This window comes from Rattus norvegicus, chromosome 7 (assembly GCF_021556685.1).
Source record: "Rattus norvegicus strain SHRSP/BbbUtx chromosome 7, alternate assembly SHRSP_T2T, whole genome shotgun sequence".
NCBI classification, from domain to species: domain Eukaryota; kingdom Metazoa; phylum Chordata; class Mammalia; order Rodentia; family Muridae; genus Rattus; species Rattus norvegicus.
In genome coordinates this window covers 77,120,781-77,144,950 of record NC_141540.1, presented here as the reverse complement: position 1 = coordinate 77,144,950, position 24,170 = coordinate 77,120,781, and the positions used below count along the sequence as shown (strand labels likewise).

Sequence of the window (24,170 nt, the reverse complement as noted above, 5' to 3'; positions counted from 1 at the left end):
ACCAACTACCTTTGTGCTTTTGCCTAAGGGATGGCAGTAGCTTAATCTTCATTGGATTTTCATTTTTAACCCAATCACTGACTTTCTAAGTACACCCTTTAATTTAGTTAACTGAGAATAGCCTTTTTTTCTTCTCCTCTTCCTCCTTAAAGATTTAACTATTTTTATTTTATGTGTTTGGGTGTATTGTGCCTGTGCTTGCAGAGGTCAAAGGGGGGCATCAGCTCCCTAGGAAATGAGTTACATGGACAATTATGAATGCTATGTAGATGCTGGGGATAGGACATGGGTCCTCAGCAAGAGTAGCCAGTGTTTTTAATTGCTGAGCTAGCTCTCCAGTAGGAGCTTTTGTTTGTACTAGGACTGTGACCAATACAACGTTTTCTAAATCTGTATGGATTGAGCCTTCCAAGACTGTAAGATGCTTTGCTCATAAATTGATTATTTAGAGCCTAGAACTAATTTTTATATAAATCAGTATTATGAGTGTTGGTTAGATGTTGCAAATCTTCAACTTTTATAATTTTTACCAAGTGTAAGAAAACAATATGTCAAATTAAATACATTCAGGTTGTGTCAAAACAAACTAATTAGGGAACCAGAGTGATGGTCCAGAGGTTAAGAATCATTCATTGCTTTTCCAGAGGACTCCCATTTCACTTCCCAGCTCTCTGGGGGATCTGACACCCTCTTACACACACACACACACACACACACACACACACACACACACACACACACACACACAAATCCTAAAAACAACAACAAAGTAGTACTTTTACTAGGCTTTTAGGACATGTGGCTTTTACCCATGGTATAGACACCTTTGTTTTGAATCGATTCTCCCTTCCCTTCTCTTCCCCTTCCCCTTCCCCTTCCCCTTCCCCTTCCCCTTCCCCTTCCCCTTCCCCTTCCCCTTCCCCTTCCCCTTCCCCTTCCCCTTCCCCTTCCCCTTCCCCTTCCCCTTCCCCTTTCTTTCTTTCTTTCTTTCTTTCTTTCTTTCTTTCTTTCTTTCTTTCTTTTTCTTTCCTTCCTCCCTCCCTCCCCCCCCCCCCCCCTCTCTCTCTCTCTCTCTCTCTCTCTCTCTCTTCCTTCCTCCCTTTCTTTCCTTTCTTTCCTTTATCCTTTTTCTTTTTTGAAATAAGAAATGTAGTTCTGGTTGTCTTGGAACTCAGCTATGTAGATCAGGCCAGTATTGAACTCCATCTGCCTCAGCCTCAGCTGACTACCTCTTGGCTACATTTAATTTCTCGGTTCTACACATTCCTTAAGAGATAGATAAGGGAATCAAGGTGAGAGAGTATAAACACTGGACTAGAGGTTAGAAACCTGTCTGACCTGCTTCTCCTTGTTGAAATGCTTTAAAAGGACAGGGGCACTAGTGTTCCTTTGTTGCTACTGATAAAGCTAATTCTGTAGCCAGGTTTGTTTTTTTTTTTTTTTGTTTGTTTTGTTTTGTTTTGTTTTTTAAAGAGTGAAAGTCTGTACAGCAGTTGCAGTAGGTAATTTGTTGGAATTGTGCTAAATGAGAAAAGGAGATGTTTCTCACTTTAACAGATGACTGGAGTTCCTTGTAACACTGATGTTTAAGAAGTGACACTTTTAAATGAAAGCACATAGTATAGGTCTACTTACGTTTCACTCTATCTCAGGAACCAGAGTCTTCTAGTTTCTTTAGTTATGGTTCATACTTCCATTCTTAGAGGAAGGCTCTCACTAAGTAGGTAGGTATTGATACCATGGAGGGTGCATGTATTAGGGTTTCCAGAGAAACACAAAAAGACTTTTTTTTTTTTTTTTGGTTCTTTTTTTTTTTCAGAGCTGGGGACCGAACCCAGGGCCTTGCGCTTCCTAGGCAAGCGCTCTACCACTGAGCTAAATCCCCAACCCCAAGACTTTTTTTTTTTTTAAAAAGCAGGAATTGGCTCACGTGACTATGAAGGCAGAAACATACACCATGATCTAGTGTCTGTAAGCTAGCCCTGAGAAAAACTGGTATAGTTCCAGTCCAAGTGTAAATGAGAACCAGAGGAACCAGTGCTATAAGTCCTGGTCTGAGTTCAAAAAGCTTGGAAACCTGGAGCTCACATGTGCGAGAGTGGGAGAAAGATATGTAGCTCAAGTGGAGGGTAAACTCACCTTTTCTCCTTTCTCTGTCTGGGCCCCCAGTAGATTAGTGGATTGCTCACACACATGGATGTGTAGTCTTCTGTACTTGGTCTGTAATTTAGATCCTGCTCTCTTACCAATCTAACTTCTTTTCCCACTGCTGCTTTTCTTCACGGATCAGTATTTTGTAGCTTAACAAATCAGTTGGGAATCTTTCTGCATTCGTTATCATTTGTTCTTATTCTAAAATAGTATTTGCTGTACCGGGCAAACACCTGGGGTGGGGGAGATTGAGAGAAATTTAAATTATAAAGCTGTCAGGTTCCACAGGAAGAGGTGTGCTGAGAAGGATATCTTAGTAATGCTAGCCACTTAGAATGAAGAAAGCTGGGTTAGGATATCCAGCAGCAATTCAGGGAACAAAGAAAATTCCTTTTCTAAACTTTGGGGGCGGGAGTCTGAATTTAGAGGGAGAACTCTATAAGTAGTAGTTTAGTGAAAGTACTAGATGGACATAAGGCTGTAATTTTAGAAGCTAATTCTGTTGTCCCACTCTATTTTGAGGCTGCTACATTTTGGGAATTTAGTAGTTTAGGGAAGGTACCAGATAACGAAGGCATGGCTGATTCCCTCTCCATAGGGGCAGCGTCTAGGACCTAATGAGGTATGTGTGTACATGTATATATGTACTTGGGTGAAGGTACGTGCGTGCCCATGAATGCATGTAGAGGTTGGAGGAGATCACTCGAGTTCTTTAGTGCACTCTGCCTTATTTCTTCAAGACAGACAAGGTCTGGAACTAGAGGCCATCTACAGTGATCTACAGAGGCCAACTAGGACTATATAGTGAGACCTTGTCTCAAAAACTCTAAGCAGCCGGCTGGTGCATCCCTTCAATCCCAGCACTCCAGGGGCAGAAGCAGGTGGATTTCTGAGTTTAAGGCCAGCCTGGTCTACAAAGTCCAGGACAGGTGGGGCTTCATAGACCCCCCCCCCAACAAAACAACCCCACACAACTAACTAACTAACTAAACAAACAAACTTTTGTTAGGGAAATAAAAAATCTTGCTGACTCTGTAACATAATGAGAAATAGAAAACATGGTTTCAGTTGGCAGAAGGCTACCTATAGGAATTTATTTTTAAGTGAGGGCATTTAACAAATAGCTTTTAGTATTTTGGTTGTCAGTGGTGTGTGCAGTCAAATCATGGAGGCACATTTTAAATTTAAGAGAGAAAGTGAATACCAAAAATTGTACTCCACTATTCTGCAATTGTCATTTCTCAGCATTCTGTGTGTCTTTCCCTAGCTTACATTTAAATTATAGTTCATTTAAATGCCAGTTGAATACATAAATGTTATTTTTCTTGTGTTAAGTGGAAATTTTGTTGTTTTGCTTTTTTCTCCCTGTTTATTAACTCCCTTTTATAAACAATAGATATATTTATTTGTAATATGTATTCTTACTTAATATGAAGGCTGAACTCTCTATGTAGGGTCCCTGGGTTTAAGAATATATTTCTCTTTAATAAATAATGCTAAATTAGCTCCCCCACATTATGCAAGACATGATGTGATTGTTTCACTGCCCTTGTAACAACCCTTTTACAACTTTTGTTGGTATCTAAAACAACCACAAATGTGGTGGTATCTAATGTTTGAGTTTTTATTTTTTTAGTTGTGATTGTTATTGAATTGGGTTTTTGGGGGTTTTTTTGAGTTTTTTTTTTTCTTGGTAATTCTCGAAACTACTGCTAGCATCTTTGTGTAGCTCTCAGATCGTACGTAGTTTCTTTTTGGTTCTTTTGTTTGTTTGTTTTTATTGGTACTGCTGTATAAAATCTACTTGTATAGTAAGTAAGCTTATTTTTTTAAAACACGTTTCCTAGTTTATCGTATGTGGTCTTGTTTAGGAGTAAAAGTGCTGGGTGTCCATGTGCTTTAGTTTGGTGGACGTTGTTAAAAGTTTCCAAAGCAGTTGTGCATCACACTCGTCACCATTCTGTGAGAGTGCTCCCTCCAAATCCCTGTCAGCATCTGAAATACCAGTCTCCTAGTTTTGACACCTTCTAGGTGTAGTGGCCTCTCTGTGTAGCTGTAATGACGATTAGTAGTGTTGCACATTTAAACATGATTTTGTGAAGTGCTTGTTAGGTCCTCTGTCCATTTTTCTTTGGGGTTGTCTATTTTTATGTACTTGTAAGTGCTCTTTGCCTGTTCTGGATACTTTTCTTTTATTCACTGTTTGTGGCGTGTGTGTTCTCCTATGCCTTTAATGCTTAGTAAAGAAAGTCTCTTGACTGCTTTTTTGTGATTTAGCCATCTTTTATTTTATGACTAGCACTTGTAATAGTCTGTTTAAGAAACCATCTTGTTGAAATATCCTCTTCCTTTGTCTCCTAAAAGCTTCTTTACATTTGTGAATTTCCTGTAACTGATTTAAAAAAATTTTTTTTTGTGTGTGTTTCTATGTTCACATGATAAGGTGTATGCATGAATTCAGAGGACAACTTTGAGGAGGGAGTAAAACCCAGGTCCTCAGGGTTGTGAGGCAAATGCTTTTATGGGGTGAGCCATATGTCAAATTACTGATTCCCTCTCAATAATTTTAAAAAGACCATTTCTGATGCTCAGCGTTGTCCCCTTTGTTAAAAATCAAATATAGTATGTGAGTTTTTTTTTTTAAAGACTACATTCTGTTCCATTGGTCTGTTGCCAGTGTAACAACATACCATATTACCATAATTCGAAATTTTTAGCAAGTGATTGTTTCTGGAATGTAATAGACCCTCTACCCAGATGTTTTTCTTCAAGATTATGATATAAACTGTTCTTAGCTTTTTGTGTATGCATGTATATTCCCAAGCAAAAACAAATTAAAGGCAGTGAGGAATCATTTAAGTCATTGATAGCTGGTTGATTTGATTATCTTAGATAATCAAAGTTTATCGAAGACTTTTTATAACGATTATTTCAGCTCAGGTGTAGAAAATCTTGTATTAGGATTACAGGCTGTCCTCTGCTATTTCAGCAATCACTGTATATTTTTTCCTGTAGACTAATGACTTTAATTTTTAAGCTAATGTTTATAGAACATACTTGTTAAATTTTTCACAGAGAACCTGCAAGATTATAAAAACATACACATAAAAATACACTTTTGTTTTTGTTTTTTAGGACATCTGTGACAACAGTCTTCTCTTGAACTTTTTCAAGATTCTCTGAAGAAGCCAATGGGATCTTTTTTACATTATGATTTAATCTGAATGCAAGAACAAGAAATAAGTTTTATTTTTAAGTATAATGAAGGACTGTGTATGAACATTGATTCTGACTCAGTTCTGATGAGCATTTTAGACATGAGTTTACATCAGCAAATGGGTTCAGATAGAGATCTCCAATCGTCTGCTTCGTCTGTGAGCTTGCCTTCTGTCAAAAAGGCACCCAAAAAGAGAAGAATTTCAATAGGCTCTCTCTTTCGGAGGAAGAAGGACAACAAACGTAAATCAAGGGAGCTCACTGGTGGGGTGGATGGAATTGCAAGTATAGAAAGCATACGTTCTGAAGTGTGTGCTGAGAAGAACTCCATTTTCTCTACAAACGCCTCTTCTGACAATGGATTGACGTCCATCAGCAAACAAATTGGAGACTTTATAGAATGTCCTTTGTGCCTTTTGCGGCATTCTAAAGACAGATTTCCTGATATAATGACATGTCACCATAGATCTTGCGTGGATTGCCTACGACAGTACCTAAGGATAGAAATCTCTGAAAGTAGAGTTAATATCAGTTGTCCAGAATGCACTGAACGGTTTAATCCCCATGACATTCGCTTGATATTAAGTGATGATGTCTTAATGGAAAAATATGAAGAATTTATGCTTCGACGGTGGCTTGTTGCAGATCCTGACTGTAGGTGGTGTCCGGCTCCAGACTGTGGGTGAGAACATATCATTTGGCTTTTCTTACTTTGTTTTTCTCTAGGGATAAAATAAGAATTTCCTTGTAGTCTAAAAAACAGTCTTAACATACCAAATAACTTATTCACTCACACATTTTGGGTATATACCATATTAAATATTAAAAGTTGGAAATCCTAACTTGTTTTATATTGTCTCTGTTAAATTTCCACTTGCACTGTGTGAAGACAGCTACTAAGATGGTAGGGTCAGGATTAAGCTATAAGCAAGTTGGATTTCCCCATCCATGAGCAGTTTTTATTGGGGGTTACAGAATGTTTGTGTTGGGGTTATTTGTTGTCATAAATAAATGACCCTTTTGAAAGGCATTTTATACCACAGACCCACGTGTTCATGTGCATATGGGAACATTTTCAGGTCCAAGATTTGATACACACAGCAGTTAAATAATTCGTTTATCTCAAGTTCTAAATAACATGTCATTTTCTCAGCATTTAAAATAAATGATTTTGCATATGTATATATATTTGATTATTGTGCAACAGCAGCCTACACATCATACACTTACTATCTTTAGTTGTCAGAACTAAGTTATATGCCCTTTATATAAAAGCAATGATGGGGAGGAGACGGCTCAATTGGGCAAAATTACTGATAAGCAAACATGGGGCTCTGAGTATCCCCAGAATCCATGTGAAAAAAAAGCTAGGTGTGGTAGACATACCTGTAACTTCAGTGCTGGAGGCAAGCAGAGACAGGTGGGGTCTTAAGCTCGTCGGCCGCCAGTCTAGCTAAGCTCAGTGGAGAGTTACTGAATGAAAACAGCTGGTATCAGCCTTTACTTTACATGCATGTGCCTCCAAGTTCTGTGTGTGCGCACATCCTAATTTACCACAAACAAACACATACAAGACTACTAAATATTAAAAGCCAGGCATAGTACAATTTAACATAACATTAGTACCCCATACATTATATAAATAGAGAAAACCCTGAATTTCTATATTATTTCATTATAGGTCCAGGAAAAGCTATGATGTGAATTTATCAAATTATAGTTTCAGAATTCATTGCCTGAACCAAACTAATTTTCAAGAACTTGTTGAATAAATTTTTAGATTATATATAGTCTAAATTCCCCAATTTTCTTTTTTTTTTTTTTTTCTTTTTTTCCGGAGCTGGGGACCGAACCCAGGGCCTTGTGCTTGCTAGGCAAGCTCTCTACCACTGAGCCAAATCCCCAACCTCAATTCCCCAATTTTAAATGAAAAAGTTACATATTTTCTGTGGGCAAATCTACGAACACACAATTGTCTACCAGTGGTTACTCTGTGATGTAAAGCATTAAAAACTTAACAGAGCATGAATTCATTAGTTGTAAAAAACTCAAGATACAGTCTAGTATCAAATATGAATTATGCTTTCAATACTATAGAGTGTCTATTACAATAAAATCTTATATTAAAGATACTGTATAAGGGGTTAAGGGTGTAGCTCAGTAGGTAAAGTGCTTGCCTAATATGTATGAAGTCCAGGGTCTAATCTCCAGCACCGTATAAACTGAGTGTGTTGGTGCATGCCTGTAATTTTAGCACTTAGGAAGTGGACCCAAGACAGTCAGAAATTCAAGGTCATCTTCAGCCATATAGTAGGGTCAAAGCCAGCCATGCCTGCATAAGACCTTGCCTCAAAAATAAATGTATGTATGTATGTGTGTGTGTGTGTGTGTATATGTATGTATGTATGTATGTATGTATGTATGTATATAAGTAAGTAAGTAAGTAAGTAAAAAGAGGCTACCTCTTCAACTAGGCCAGGGCTAACTGAACTTCCAGTTATAATGGTGGAATCAAACTCTGGGATCTATGGTGAGTTATACTCTCTGTCTAGAAAAATAGGATTGGGGTTGGGGATTTAGCTCAGTGGTAGAGCGCTTGCCTAGCAAGCTCAAGGCCCTGGGTTTGGTCCCCAGCTCTGAAAAAAAAGAAAAAAGAAAAAGGAAAAAAAAATAGGATTGATTTTCTATTTTCAGATATCTTGAGCAAGAGACTGTATCATGTTTAAACGAATAGCTTAGATGTGACTATCGAGCCTGTGGACCAACTTGCACAGTATTTTCACTGATACAATGATTTGCAAATCATTCTTCTGAAATTACATTTTGAGATGGACAAAACATTTTACCCAAAAGAACCTTTCTAAGAATATTACATGTAATGTTACTGTAAAACACAGAGAAACAAATCTTGTGTATATCATGTAGAAGAAAAACGTGGTTTTCATAGATTCCAGAATACAAGTTATTTCCTAAGTATCAGAAACTGGCCAACAAAAACTGGGACAGTTAAATCTAAGGGACCCACACAAAATTGGGGCAGATTAGAGGTAGTTATAAAAGGAAAAAAATAACAAGAAAATATACGTGGGTTATTTACTCACTTGCCACATTATGTATTAAAATAGAATACACCTTATAATAGAGATATGAATACCAAGAAACAATAAGGAAAAACAAATTTATGAAGATTATATAAATTTAGTAAAGAATTATTCCTCATTAATTTGGCTATTCAGTAAATTGGTGTTGATTATTGTTGACAGTCTTAACCACAGAGGACAGAAGACTAGTTAGGTTCCTTTATTTTACATTATTGTTCTTACTGGCTCTCTAGACATTAGGGACATATTTTTTATGTAGCTTGTAATGTTATAGATGTTACTGGTACTTATAGAAAACTTTACCACTAACATAAAATTTCTATGCATAGTTTGAGTACCATGTGAATGGATGTTGAGAATCCAATGTGGGTCCTCTGTAAGAGCAGCTAGTGCTCTTAGCTACTGAGCCATCTCTCTAATCCCTGATAACTGCCATCTTATAAAAAGATAAACAAAATGGCTGTCTTAGAATTAGCCTCCAAATTTCATCTGAAGTCCCATTCTGCTCCTCTTCTAGCTTTCTTCATTTCTGTAATGAAAGATAAGATATAGAAGTTTAGAATAAAATGCTTGTACTTTTCACTGAAATTATTGTTTTTATATAAAAACAACTTTAAATTAGATATTTTAGAGTTGAAAACAAAATGTAGATTCTTTCCACCACCCTGAGACTGCGGTGAGTTAGCTATTGTTTTAAAAAGATTTTTTAAGTATTATATTTTTTGTATATGAGTGTTTTGCCTGCACGGTAAATCTGTGTACCACTTGTATGCAATACCGTGTATGAATTTCCATGGAGGCCAGAAGAGGGCATCAAATCCCCTGTGCCTGAGTTAGAGACCATTGTGAAGTACGCTATGGCTGTGGGTGCTGGGAATGTAACCCAGGCCCTCGGTAAGAACAGCAAGTGCGCTTAACTGCTGAGTCACCTCTCCAGCCCCTCATTGGCTATCTTAAAATCTAGGGAAATGAAATTGTGCTTAATTACCCTTTTTATTTAATTTGCCATTAATTCTGTACTATTTCAACAAATTCTCCCAGAAGTAAGACAGAATTTAAGGTGAAAACTTTGATTTTGAAGAGTAGGATGTTTAAGGAAGCAGTAAATCAGAAAGGGAGGAAAGTCCTGCTTCTTCAAGTTTTGTACAGTTATGCAGATGGTCTTGAAATTTATAGTCTTAGTTATGATTATTACTTAAATTTATTGCCAGTATCAAGAGGAACATCAAAACTCCCCTAACTTTCCAGGAAATGTTTGGTATTTTAAAAATAAACATAACAAAAACTTAAATGATAGACTTATTTGATGTTGCTTTCAGTGAGAACTAGAAAGCTCTAAACTTTGACAGTTCATTTGTATAAGTGCATGTATATGCACTTACAGGACTAGAACTGCTCCATGTGTCACAGTGTTTCTCTTCCCCATTCCCATTTTACAAAGCTGTAGAAGAGCATCACTGTATGATGTCACTTCTGCCGTAGAAGGATTGGCGTAGATTCAGTGTGTTATTTACTTTTCTGTTGCTATGATAAAACGCTGTGCCCCGGGATGAGTCTGTCACCATCACAGTGGGGAGCAGTGCAGCAGGTATGGTGGGAGGAACTGCTGAGAGCTGGCATCTCACAGTCAAGCAGAGAGTCGAAGGGGAATGACACATGGCTTCTGAAACCTTCAAGCGCACCCCCAGTGACGTGCTTCCTCCAGCAAGACCACAGACGTACCTAACGCACCCAAACAGTACTGCAGATGGTGCTAAGCACTCAAGTGCTGTGTGGGGTGGCGGAGCGTGGACCGTTCACATCACCACACATAGTCTGTTGGTTTGATCCAGATTTCCCTTTTTATGTGTACTAGCCAACTTATGTGGGCTGGACTACCTAGAGTTTTGTATTGGGCATAGGTTCTCGTATGCCTAACATCACAATCAGGCATGGCACAATCTTTATGCTGCCAGTTCCAGCCAGCTGTTGATGCCCCACACTACCAGGTAACTGAGGAAGCTGAGGCAGGATCGAAAGGTCTGCCCGAGGCAGCAAGTTAGTAAGACCCTGTCTCAAACTTAAAACAAAACCAACCAGGCAAGCAAAAAGCCCAGTTTTTTTTTTAAAAAGGCAATACTCCTTCATCTTGTCTGTGTGTTTCCTTCCCTCCCACTCTCTCCCTTGAACCCTGGCAGTCATTAATCACTTTCCAATTCTAAAAATCTTGTCATTTCAAGTGTGACACACACAGGCATGTAGTTTGTAACTTTATAAAATTGATCTTTTTTTTTTTTTTCGGAGCCGGGGACCGAACCCAGGGCCTTGCGCTCGCTAGGCAAGCGCTATACCGCTGAGCTAAATCCCCAACCCCAATTGACCTTTTTTTTAACTCGACATAATCTCCCAAAGATTACCTCTTGTTACGTCTGTCAGTCATTTGTTTTGACTTGAGTACGAGTCTGTGGTGTCCTTTGGTGGTTGATGAACATCGGGGGGGGGGGGGCTTTTCAGTTGGGGCTATTATGAACACATCTGCCAGGAAAGTTGATGTGAAGAAAATTTCTCTGGGACAAGTGTCTTAACAGTACCCAAATTTAAGTTCAAAAATTTTAAATATCAAAATTACTTACTGAGAGAAAGGCATTAAGGCCAGTTGTAAATGTACTCACCGTCTTCATTCAACTCCACTCCCCAAGACTATTTCATTTCCAGTAAAAGTCCACGAAGTTATTATATGACATGGTTATTGTTTTTGTTATTGTTTGTTGGTTTGAGACAGGGGCTTCCCTTATAGCCCTGACTGTCTTGGAACTCACTCTTTAGACCAGACTGGCTTTGAACTCACAAAGATCTGCCAGTCTCTGCCTCTGAGTACTGGAATTAAAGACATGCACCCCACCCACACCTGACTAAAACTTAAAAAGTAAAGAATTTAGAACTTTTAAAAGGTATTTATGGCTGGAGAGATGGCTCAGTGATTAAGAGCCCTGACTGCTCTTCCAAAGGTCCTGAGTTCAATTCCCAGCAACCACATGGTGGCTCACAACCATCTGTAAAGAGATCCGATGCCCTCTCTGGTGTATCTGAAGACTGCTACAGTGTACTTATATATAATAAATGAATAAATCTTTTTAAAAAAAGGTATTTATATACTTTCATTGATAAACTGTCATTTTTTTCTTATTTTCATGTTGGTTGCATTGTTGTGGTTTATGATTTTTTTATTAATGCATATATGAAAAGTGTTTTCTGAGCATTTTAATTGAATTCTTTTTAAATTTCTACTGAGTTGCTTTTGTTTTATGTCACATTTTAAATCATTTTCCTTTTCTTCCTAGATATGCTGTGATAGCCTTTGGATGTGCCAGCTGTCCAAAATTAACTTGTGGACGAGAAGGCTGTGGAACAGAGTTTTGCTACCACTGTAAACAGATCTGGCATCCAAACCAGACCTGTGATGCTGCTCGGCAGGAAAGAGCCCAGAGTTTACGCTTAAGAACCATACGTTCTTCATCCATTAGTTACAGCCAGGAGTCTGGAGCAGCAGGTATTATGTCTGTATTTATATACTGTGTGTGTGTGTGTGTGTGTGTGTGTGTGTGTGTGTGTGTGTGTGTGTGTGTGTGTGTGTGTGTGTGTGTGTAGGTGGGCAAATGAGTGGAGAGTAGAGGCTAACATGGGTGTTGGTCCTTACCTTTCGCTTGTCTTAAACAGGTGTCTTGTTTTTTTCTGCTGTGTATGTTAGTAGAGCTGGCCTGTGAATTTCCAGGAATTCCCCTGGCTATGTCTAGTTGTATGTGGTTTCCATGGATTCAAACTTTGACTTGTACGCATACGAAGAAAGTGCTTTCCTCACTGAGCCCTCTGCCTAGTCCTTATCTGATTTTCAAAAAAAATTAAGTTATTTGACACATAGAGATTGCTTGGTGATTTTATTTAGTGGGGGCAAGGAGAAGGGTTTATTTATCTTATACTTCCACATTGCTGTTCATCACTAATGGAAGTTAGGACAGGAACCTAGAGGAAGGAGCTGATGCAGAGGCCATGGAGGAATGCTGCTTACTGGCTTGTCATAAGGATATGACTTTCTCAGCCTACTTTTCTTATAGAAGTCAGGACTACCAGCCCAAGGATTGCCCTACTCACAACGGGCTGGGCCTTGATCACTAGTTGAGAAAATGCCTTACAGCTGGATCTCATGGAGGCCTTTCCTCATCTGAGGCTTTTTTCTCTGTAATGACTCCAGCTGGCATAAAATTGATGTACAAGATCAGCCAGTACAACAGACCCCTTGTCAACTTGACACACAAACATATCACTATTAAGCTACAACCTTTCCTTTCCTTATTAAGCCCCAAGATTGTTCATTAAAAACATAAATAAAAGTCTCACAGTCTTTACAGATTCAGACACATTAAAATTTCAGTTCCTGACCAACCCATCCAAAAAACCTTTGATCTACAGTTTGTCCTGCCCACAGAGTGTTCTGGGACCAGAGTCCAGCATAATTCTCATCAGAGAGACCAGAGAGACATCATCTAGGAACTGATGGGAGCAGATGCAGGGTCCCACACCCAGACATTAGACAGATCCCAGGGAGTCCTGCAGAGGAGGGGGAGAAAGGATTGGAGGAACCAGAGGAGTCAACTGACTGGGACTCAATGGGGGCTCACAGAGATCAGAGAGCCTTTAGGGGTCTGACCTAGGTCCTCTACATATATGTTATGGATAAATAGCTTGGTGTTCTTGTGGAATTCCTAACAGTGGAAGTTGGGGCTGTCTCTGACTCTTTTGACCACTGAGGGACACTTTTCCTCCTACTGGGTTGTCTCATCCAACCTTGATATGATGGTATGTACCTGTGTTCAGCTTTCTGATATTGTGATACAGTATTGTTACACACAAAGTTCACACTCTAAAACTGTGCAGTAGAGTTACCCCGACTCTCAAAAAGTCCAAACATAATTTCATGATGTTTACTAAGTTACAATTTTGTTTCCTGCTTCTTTTTTTTTAAAGATTCATTTACTTATTATATATAAGTACACTGTAGCTGTCTTCAGACACACCAGAAGGGTACATCAGATCTCATTACAGATGGTTGTGAGCCACCATGTGGTTGCTGGGAATTGAACTCAAAACCTTTGGAAGAGCAAGCAGTCAGTGCCACCTCTCCAGCCCATGCTGTTACTTTAAACAAAGCTAATATTCTGTTTTCCTTTCTACAAGTTTTATGCTCAGTTTTTAACTGATTTATCAAAGAGTTCAAATTTTCTCAGTGTTTCTTGTAAGGCTAAAGCTGTTTATAACTTAAGAATTAGTAAGACTCACATTAGTATTTTACTAATTCAAGCTATTTTGAGCAAACCAATGGCTCTAAGCAGCCAAAGATAAATGATTAATGTCTAGAATATAAAAATCATTTATAAATTATTATTTAAATGACTCCAGGAATATAACTTGCATTACAAATTTTAAGCACAGGATGAGAAACAAGCTGGCTATTATACCTAAGACAACATATATTTAAAAAAGAAATACTATTCCTATCTGCTTAAGAAGCAGAAAACATGAGCTGAAGAGATGGCTCAGCGGTTAGGAGCACTGACTGCTCTTCCAGAGGTCCTGAGTTCAATTCCCAGCAACCACATGGTAGCTCACAACCATCTGTAATGGGACCTGGCGCCCTCTTCTAGTGTCTGTGTCTGAAGACAGCTACAGTGTGCTCATGTACATAAAATAAATAATTCTTAAAAAAAATAGTAGTGTGGAACAAATACTTAAACTCAGAGGTTGGCGTTATAAATACATTTTTGGAACTGCACATAAGATAGAGGATATAGCTGGGGGGATGGAAACCATTGGTCAGTGCAGGTTGGGACTTAGAGAACAGCTAGAATTCAGAATAGTGGTAAAGCTCTTATCCTTTGTTGATGCTTAAGGTTATCTACCACTGGACTTTTTACTTGGCACTGTTGAGCGTTTTGTAACAATGTAATAGTATACTTTCACTCATGACACTTGAATCATGAACAGAAAAGACAGACCACTCACTAGTGGTCATAAGGATAAGAATGGTTGCACTATTGGGAAGCTGTTCTCTATGATTTATAGTGTTCTTAGTTGTTATTGCAAGAGAAAGGGGAGTTCTTGGGGTTCATGTTCAGTGCCTTAGGTGAATATGAAGTGGCCACTTCCCAATAGTGCCTCTTCACTGAAAGAGGAGCAGACAGTTCTTAAGTCCCTGTTGTCTTTATTCTTTGTTCTCATTGCTTTGCTACAATGTTTAAACATGTTTACAACATGAAAATTTAATACAAAGTATATTTTTTCCATACTAAAAACAAAAGTCTAAAATTGCTACTTAATGAATTCTAATGAATTCTAGTTGCAAAGATTTGTTTGAGTAGTGTTAAGACTGCTAATGTACTGGACATCATTTCTGTGTGCTTTCTATTTAGTGTCTCTTTGTCCCTTACAGCTGATGATATAAAGCCGTGTCCACGATGTGCTGCTTATATAATAAAGATGAACGATGGGAGCTGTAATCACATGACGTGTGCTGTCTGTGGCTGTGAGTTTTGTTGGTTGTGTATGAAAGAAATCTCTGATTTACATTATCTAAGGTAAGCTTGTGAAAAGAAAGATTTATGTATAAATAGACTTTATACTGTATATTAGAGCTTTTGTTTTGAAAACAATGTTAGCCTAAGTAATTTTATTCCTCAGATTTTTAAGATACATAAAAAGATGGATTTTATTCTTATTTATATAAGCTTAAAAGTTAACAAATTATACTTAAGTAACTTAGAATTAATAAAAATAGGAAATAAAGGTTCCTTTGTTTTTTCATTGTTATCATTGCGCTTTAGTGATTTTGCGCAATTAATCCAGCTGTTAATTTTCTTATAAATAAAATGTCTCATTTAGTCCCCAAGATTGATAGGTTAATTAATATTAGTTAATTAAATTGGTTTTTGAGGCAGGGCTTCTCTGTGTAACTGTCCTAGAACTCGATCTGTAGACCAGGCAGGCCCCAAGTGCCAGGATTAAAGGCATGGACCACCACTGCCTGTCCCAAGGTGAATTGATGAGGTAAATCTGTAACTGTGCCTAAGGTGGTAAAATGAGCGTATTGTATTTACATCATCAGTATTCTTCAGAACTGAGGTTTGCAAGGTCATGGAGAAGTAAGGATATACTCTAAGTCATAGTTAGCATTATCCTATCCTGTAACTTAAAGTGGAGTTTTTGGCTTTTTAAAAGAACCCAAAGTAAGAAAAGGAGGGGGTGAGTTCTTTCTGAGAGGCAGTTCTTTCTGCAGTTGTTGCTGTGATGAGTTGTAGTTATTTGTCCCTCTGGTTCCTAACAGTTACTGTATAATTCCCCTCTCAGTCCCTCAGGTTGTACTTTTTGGGGGAAGAAACCCTGGAGCCGAAAGAAGAAAATCCTGTGGCAGCTGGGAACCCTGGTCGGTGCTCCCGTAGGGATCGCTCTCATAGCTGGCATTGCCATCCCCGCCATGATCATTGGCATTCCTGTGTACGTGGGCCGCAAGGTAAGCGCCTCTTCCTACCCCAGCACATTCTAAACTGTTGGTGTCTTCTTAGTGATGAGGGCTCTTTGCTTTGTGTTTGAGCACAGAATTTGGTTTTTAATTGTTTATTATCAGTGGTTTGGGCTGGGGATATAATTCTGTTGGTAGAATTTTTCATGGACACATATAAACCAGGTGTGGTGGCCCATATTGTAATTCCAACACTCAGGAAGTGGAAACAGAAGGATCAGAAGTTCAAAGTCATCTTCAGAATATAGGAAGCTTGAAGCCAGCCCACATGTCTCAAAAATAAATAAGTAAATCAACAAAAGACCCTATTTTATACAGTAAACTCAAGTGTTTTGTATATTAAAAACAACCTTCATTTAAAATTGTTACAGTCTGTGCTTTTTAGATTCAGTGTCTGGTATGAAGTTTTGAGGGATAATTGACATTGTCCTCTCCAGAATATCCTTGTAAAGTTATTTCTGTGAGATCTTTAAGATAGAAATTAATAGCTAGGGAATGCATGCCCTCAAGCAAAGAATAATTAACCAGTTCTTTAATTCGTTATTCTTTTTTTTTTTTTTTTTTTTTTTTTTGGTCTTTTTTTCGGAGCTGGGGACCGAACCCAGGGCCTTGTGCTTCCTAGGCAAGCGCTCTACCACTGAGCTAAATCCCCAGCCCCAATTCGTTATTCTTAAATTCAAAGCTTTTCCCACCTCTATTAGGTGACTGCTGTTAATAACTACAGTTTACAAATTATAACAGTCTTTGCTGGAAATCGAAATGCCAGCCTTTGCAAACCCCTACCACTGTCCTATAAAGGTTGATTTAATTTGTCATTAGCTAAGAAACTGTTTGAAGAGCTAATGAAATAATTTATGAAGTAACAAGAAGTCTGTTGCCATCTCAGTTAAATTAATTGAATGTCAAGGAATTATGTGATCCTGACCTAATCAGAACAAAGAAAGTAGTTTTCATAGGGAAATTAACAGTTGAAAAGCCCAAACTATGGTTGAGGGGTTGGGGGCGGTGGCAGGGCAGGGATGTCCCTGCGTAGTCACTATGTAGTCCTGGCTAGCTTAGAACTTGGAAATCAGCCTCCATCTGCCTCCCAAAGGAAAGGTGTGTTTCACCACACTCAGCCTGATTAATCCTAATATAGCACCCTAGGTATTTTAGCCTCTAATCTATGAGTTGAAATAATGAGGTTTACATTTACTTTTTATGGTAATGTATGTGAGCCCCTGAGTAGAGATTAGAGGACAACTTGCTAGAGTTGGTTTTCTGCTTCAACTCTGTTGTTCAGGGGTCACACTCAGGTCATTAGGCTTGACAGCAAGTACTGTACCCTCTGAACCATCTCCTGCCCAACAGTGTGGTTTAGAAATGTTATATATATAATTGACCTTTAATCACATAGACAGGGGTGGAGCAGGGGTTTGAGTCCAGGTAAATTAATTCTGTATATGAAGTCTGTCATAAATTTTAGTCTAGCCATTGGGCACCCAGTCCTGGAGAAAGTACTGACTTGAGAGGGAGCCCATGCTGTTGGCAGATGGCTGGTGTCTTAGCTTGGGTTTCTGTTGCTGCAGTAAAACACCATGACCAAAGAAAGAAAGAAAGAAAGAAAAAGCAAGGAAGGAAGGGTTTATTGGGCTTATACTTTCACATTGTATTCTATCACCGAAAGAAGCAAGAACAGGAACCTGGAGGCAGGAGCTGATGCAGAGTCCATGGAGTGTGCTGCTTACTGGCTTGCTCCCCATGGCCTGCTCAGCCTGCTTTCTTGTAGAACCTAGGACCACCAGCCCAGATACAACACCACCCACCATCACTGAGCCCCATCAATCACTTATTAAGAAAATGCCTTAGAGCTGGATCTTATGGAGGCATCTTCTCGGTTGAGGTTTCCTCCTTTCAGATGACTCTTGTTTGCATGTCAAGTTGACATGACAGGCCACCACAGCCACTGTTGTTAGAAACACTTAGGTTGGATCAGACTTTCCCATTGTGCCTTTAATTCTGTTTCTACGTTGTGCTACTAAAGTTAGGATAAGAGTGGTCTTCTGTAAGACAGCTACATTTGCTTTATTGATATGAGGGTTTTGCCTGTGTATCATGTGTGTGTCTGGTGCTTGCAGAAGACAGCATGAGATCCTCTAGAATGAGAGTTCCAGACAGTTAGGAACTGCCATGGGGTGCTGGCAGTCAGACTTGGTTCTCTGCAGGAGCAGTATATACTGTTAACTGCTGGGCCATCTCTTCTAGCCCTGAAATACAATCAAAAAAGAAAGGAAAACCAACATTATTTTTAATTAGTTTTCATAGGACGGTATATAGCTGATTGGTAGGGTATTTTGTCTAATTTTTAGGAGGTTTTCTGTTAGATCCCAGATAGCAAAAAAAAAAAAAGGGGGGGGGGAAGAAAAAGAAAAAATGTTTTGGTGACTGGTGAGGAGCATAAATATTTATATTTCTAAGTTAAGTGTTTATTTCAGAAGGCTTTCAAGTAACTGTCAGTGAGTTAGGGCCACAGCATGGTGGTAGAGCATACAGCATGTACAAGGGTTTGAGTTTGATTCAAAGCATTACAAAGAACAAAAGATAAATTATCTCCAGTGTAAGAACTGTTGCTGTGAGAAAACATCATAACCAAGAGCAGCAGCTTGGAGATGTAAGGGTTTATTTAGTTTGGCTTCCCCATCACATTTGATCATGGAAGGAAGTTGGGGTGGAACCTGGAGGCAGGAATTGGAGTGCATTCCTTGGAGGAACTCTGCTTACTGGCTTGTGTTCTTATACAGCCCAGGACCACTCGCCCAGTAGTGGAGCCACCTACAGTAGGCTGGGCCATCAATCATTAATCAAGAAAATGCCCCACAGTCATGTCCATGGGTAAATCTAGTGTGAGCATCTTCCTTCCTTCCTTCCTTCCTTCCTTCCTTCCTTCCTTCCTTCCTTCCTTCTCCCTCCCTCCCTCCCTCCCTCCCTCCCTCCCTCCCTCCTTTTTTTAAATTTATTTTTTATTTTTTAGACAGGGTTTCTTTGAAGCCCTAGCTATCCTGGAACTTGCTTTATAGACCAGGCTGGCCTTGAACTCAGATCAACTATCTCTTGCCTCTGGAGTGCTGGGATTAAAGGTGTGTACCACCACTGCCCAGTTTACTGTGGGCATTTTCTCTGTTAAGGTTACCTCTTCCCAAATGATTCTAGCTTATGTCAAGTTGACAAAACACTAAGCAGCACAGGATTCTATTTTAATTTCATGTAGTTTACCAAAAAGATTTTTATTGAAAGCAAAACTACTTAGGTACTTAGAAGTGGAAGGGAAAGAGATAGACTGCACATGCTGACAAAAGATTTTTAGAGTGACAGTCAGCCTGTAACTCCAGTACTCAGGAGGCTAACCCTAGTCCATAATGCAAGACCCTGCACACACACACACACACACACACACACACACACATACACACACACACACACACACACACACACACACAAAGTGTCTGCTGTTGTTCATACATGCACCATGCACCTAAAGGGCAAGTTGATGTATTAGTTTTCCTTTAAATGATGTTCTGTGATATTTGGGATTGTATCAGCTCAGGGAAACCTAGTAAGCCAAGAAAGTGCCAGAAAACAGCTTTTAGTTACAACAAAAAGTAGATGTGCCGAGAATAACGAACAGGCTAGGCCTGCCTATCACCCCATCTTTAAGAGGTAGAAGCAGGAAGAGCAGGAGCTCAGGGTCATCATGATGAGTTGAGGAGAGCTTGAGCTGCCTGAGGCCAGCTGTTAACAAACTAGAGGTGTGGGGTCTGCAGGGAGATGGCTCAGTGATTAAGCGATGGCTGCTCTTCCTGAAGAGTTCTCAGTACCAGTGGACAGCCTACAACTATCTTTAACTCTAGTTCTAAAGTATCCGATGACCTCTTCTGGCTTCTTTGGCCACAGGGTTCATGTATGGGACACAGATATACATACAGGTAAAACACCCATGTACATATAATAAAGTTCTAAAAAAAGGAAAGGAACTAGTAGAAGGAAAACAGAAAGCAAACAGAAAGTTAAGTTGAACCAAAGCAATGGGGCAGTGTGTCCACACTGGTGCCTAAGGCTCCAAAAGCGATAGGCTGTGCTGTACAGCTATAGTCTGAGGACTTGGGAGGCTGAGGCAGGGGGATTACCTCAAGTCTGAGGCCAGCCTGGACTATACATATAGCAAGGTTCTGTCTTAAAAAGAAAAGAAGGAAAGGGGGAGGGGGAGCAAAAGTTGACAGAGGGTCCCTTCCCTTCCTGTCACCTCCCAGATCTACCCTGCATCTGTGTAGCTTGGCTTTGCTCTGCTGCAGGACCGTGCCCTGGAATGGGCTGGAAAGGAGCTGTAGAACCAAACAGTAGGAAGGACCTAGCACTTTACTTTAGAGGACCTGTGTGCCTTGGAGGCTGTTCACAAGATGTCTTGAAACAGATGGGAAAATGTTCTTCATTAGTTTGGCTCTTACAGGCCCAAGAACAAAGCTACTAAAGTATTTCCCGGTTTCATTTAATAACTCACAAGCCATTTTTATGACAATAATTCTGTTTACTAATGTGAATTGTACAATGATGCTAAGTAGATTTAACTCCTTGGTAACCAATACTTTGTCTCTATTTATTTGAACTGTAAATAACTAGATAGGATTTTGATAATTTTGTTAATATTTTTATCATAAAAAGGTGTCTGGAAAAAATCTGTTGTTTCAGACAGCACCTTTTTAGACTCAACTTTTTCTTAGTAAAAACGATTACAGAAACCTCTCCTGGGGGCTGATTCAGGGAGTCTTATTTAGAGAGAAACCCGTGGAAACTCTAGTATTGTTTTTGTGGGATGGAATCTCGTGGCCTCGGCCACCTTTGAGGCAGTAATGTACACAAGAATGACATTGAACGTCTGACTCAAACTGAAATCCCCTGAGCTACTGCCTTCTGTAGCCAGGTCCTTAATAAGGGGCAATTTGTGATACTGTGGTTTACCTTGAAGTAGGGCATTTGACTGGAATTATGTAAGAAATTAATTTAGCTTTCTTGTACTGGTAGGACTGTTTCATCTGAACTAAATATATAATGTTTTTTTCTCTCTAAACTTCCATTCCCATTAAATTTAAGATTCATAATCGCTATGAAGGCAAAGATGTTTCAAAACACAAGCGGAATTTGGCCATAGCGGGTGGTGTGACACTGTCTGTGATCGTGTCTCCAGTGGTAGCCGCAGTGACCGTAGGTAAGAATGTGGTTTAAAGCATTGCCTCGGATTTTAGAAATTTGATAGAAAGGGGATTTTTAATTATTTTTTTTGCTAAAAAGATTACTTTTTATGAAGAGGCAGTTTTAAGTAGAACCTACAGAAGGTTTCTCAATTAGTGTCATTAAAAGTACTGTAGACTGACTCAAGAACTTAGTTTTAGGGCTGAGGCTGTAGCTCAGGGTTACGGCACTTCCCTCACACATACACATAAGGCCCTAGGTTCAGTCCCCAAGAACCTGTTAGGATAGCTGGTGGTAGCCCTTCTCCTCCGGTTGAGTTCAGAAGCTTGCACTTAAAAAGTTCACAGACTCTGTCTGTCCCTCATGTGCTACCCAAAGGCTACCTGGGAATCTTGCATTTGCTGTGTTCTAGCCAGATCTTTATGACTCTGTACACCTCCTGAAAATAGACATCATATTTCTGTGATTTATTTTTGATTTTATCTAATGACTTGATTTTACTCCCTTTTAGGCATTGGTGTTCCTATCATGTTAGCTTATGTCTATGGTGTTGTCCCAATTTCCCTCTGCCGAAGTGGGGGCTGTGGAGTTTCTGCGGGCAATGGGAAAGGAGTCAGGATCGAATTTGATGATGAAAACGACATAAACGTTGGTGGGACTAACACAGCCATAGGTGAGTCCTTTTGCCAGATAGGGACACGTGTGTTCATTGTGCCATCTTCTTTTCTAGGCTCATTGTGTTCAACGCAGGCTCACACTCTCCTGCTCCTCCTCCTCTCTCACTCTGAGACAGGGTTACTCTGCAGCCTTGGCTGGCCTGGAACTTGCTGTATTCAACAGGCTGGCTCTGCTGCTTCCAGGTGACAGGATTAAAGGCACATACCTCACAGCTCATAGTGTTCATCCAGAAGCACAGCTATGAGAAAAGCTACCCAAAGCAGGCAAATGTGAGAGGACAGGGTGGTTCTGGGTGCTTAACTTTTACAGAGAATGCCCTATTGGAGGGAGAACCTTTTCATACAGTGCTGTGCTCAGTACCTTGTGAAGTTCTGTGAAAAGGATGTGAGAAGTGAAATAAAATCAGACATTGTCTTTATTATGAAAGAAATACAAATTAGGACTCTCTTGGGTGGAAAGCACAAAGAATGAAAGGCTTTATGCACTGCCAGGAGAAGTGTCAGTTATCAACTTGCTTTAAACAGTGCTTTTTCTGTACCCAGCAATTTTTGTCACATGTGTTTGTCTTAGGCAGATGTCTTCAGAATGAAGCCTTTTTGTACTTTCTGTGCATCTCTATAAGTATTTCAGCCAGCTCCTCAGAACCTTCTCTTTTGTATACTTGAAATCTCTTGTCTACATGGAGAGCAGGGTGTTGGAAGACCTTGTTAAGGCCCTGCCCTGACTATCTGCACACACCCCTTCCCATCGTGTCTTAACCCACCTCTTCTCAAAGATGGCAATTACACCCCTGTCTCTAGGCTTTTAAGCTATGGTTTCCTCTGCCTGGAATGCTCTTCTCTCAGATAATTTTATGACACATTTGTCCCTGCTTTTGAATGTCTTAAGAATGTGGCTTCATGGTCATTTCCTGAAAGCTCTGTGCAGGACTTACACATGTGTGTGGCCATCTTTCCTCATTCTCTTACTGACACTGGTTCTGATAGCTTTGTCGTATTATCACTGGATGTGTACTAGGAACCCAAATATTGGCATAAGTAAGTAAATTCCTCAACACAAAGCATGGAATAGTGCTGTAAAATTACAACCTAATACTAACATGTCTTATAATAGTTTATAGACAATTAGAACTGTGAACTATATCTAGAAATCAACTTTTGTTTTACTGATCTAAAAAAATAGGATCTCCCACTGGAACCTCATGCTGGCCAGGGAGGCCTATTAACCAGTTCATTTAAAATTCCTATAACTTCTGGCTTAGCGAACAAAACAAACAAACAAACAAACAAAAAAAAAAAACAAAAATGACATCGTCCGCATAAGGCCAGTCTCAAATTTAGCTGTATACCCTGAAGTAGTTCTTTTTATGCCTAACCGTGGGTGTGATTTGTCCATTGTAGTTTGATGTCTTTCTGAAATCATGTAGGAAAATGAGTAATCACTCTTATTTCATTTCTGGAATTATGTTAGATACAACATCAGTAGCAGAAGCAAGGCACAACCCTAGCATAGGAGAAGGAAGTGTGGGCGGTCTGACTGGCAGCTTGAGTGCAAGTGGAAGCCACATGGATCGAATAGGCACCATGAGAGACAACCTGAGTGAGACAGCCAGCACCATGGCATTAGCTGGGGCCAGTATCACCGGCAGCCTGTCAGGAAGCGCCATGGTAAACTGTTTCAACAGGTAAGTGCGAGCCGTTTGCTTTGTCAAAGACCAGATGTTAATTCCGTGGACTGTGTAAACACAGAGCACGATACTTATCCTAAGGTTAAAAACAAAATTTAGGGAAGGTGATTGGAGTCTTTTTTTTTTTTTTACTGCATTTGATACTGGTGGGATAACAACTAAGTCCTGAGAAACAGCGTTGCAGCTGGTGAAGCTCACCTGACTGCTGGAGCTGTGTGAGTGAAGGAAAGGCATGCTTTGCCCAGTCCTTGCTTCTGTGGGACAGCGGACGGACAAACTGTCTGAGGGAGGGAGGGAAAGTGGGAAACTTGGCCTGAGGCCTGGGGAACCGGTGGAGTCATCCTAAAATGAGAATGGCCATCTTTCACTAAGTCTCAGTTATACCCATGGAGATACGAGGAAAATTAATGTGTCTTACCTTGTTTGTTTGTTTTTCTGATTCACCATTTCTGTTTTAGCTTTTCTATGTGAAGGAAGGTAGATGAATTAAAAGATAGATCAGTTTTATTTATTTTAGGAAGTTTATAGTTTGGTCAGAAATTAATTGTAGTGGTATATATTGTAA

The 24,170-nt window shown here is 39.5% G+C and overlaps 1 protein-coding gene across 1 annotated transcript in view; it reads left to right on the top strand.

Annotated features, from left to right (window-relative positions):
- The window catches only part of Rnf19a (ring finger protein 19A, RBR E3 ubiquitin protein ligase), a 39,280-nt gene that overhangs the window by 10,468 nt on the left and 4,642 nt on the right, over positions 1-24,170 (top strand). The window contains exons 2-8 of the mRNA NM_001130560.1: positions 5,287-6,049; positions 11,789-11,997; positions 14,932-15,076; positions 15,846-16,008; positions 21,142-21,256; positions 21,752-21,913; positions 23,389-23,602. Of these exons, the coding sequence (NP_001124032.1) occupies positions 5,376-6,049; positions 11,789-11,997; positions 14,932-15,076; positions 15,846-16,008; positions 21,142-21,256; positions 21,752-21,913; positions 23,389-23,602 (1,682 nt within the window). The 5' untranslated portion in view covers positions 5,287-5,375. The remainder of the gene's footprint in view (positions 1-5,286; positions 6,050-11,788; positions 11,998-14,931; positions 15,077-15,845; positions 16,009-21,141; positions 21,257-21,751; positions 21,914-23,388; positions 23,603-24,170) is intronic.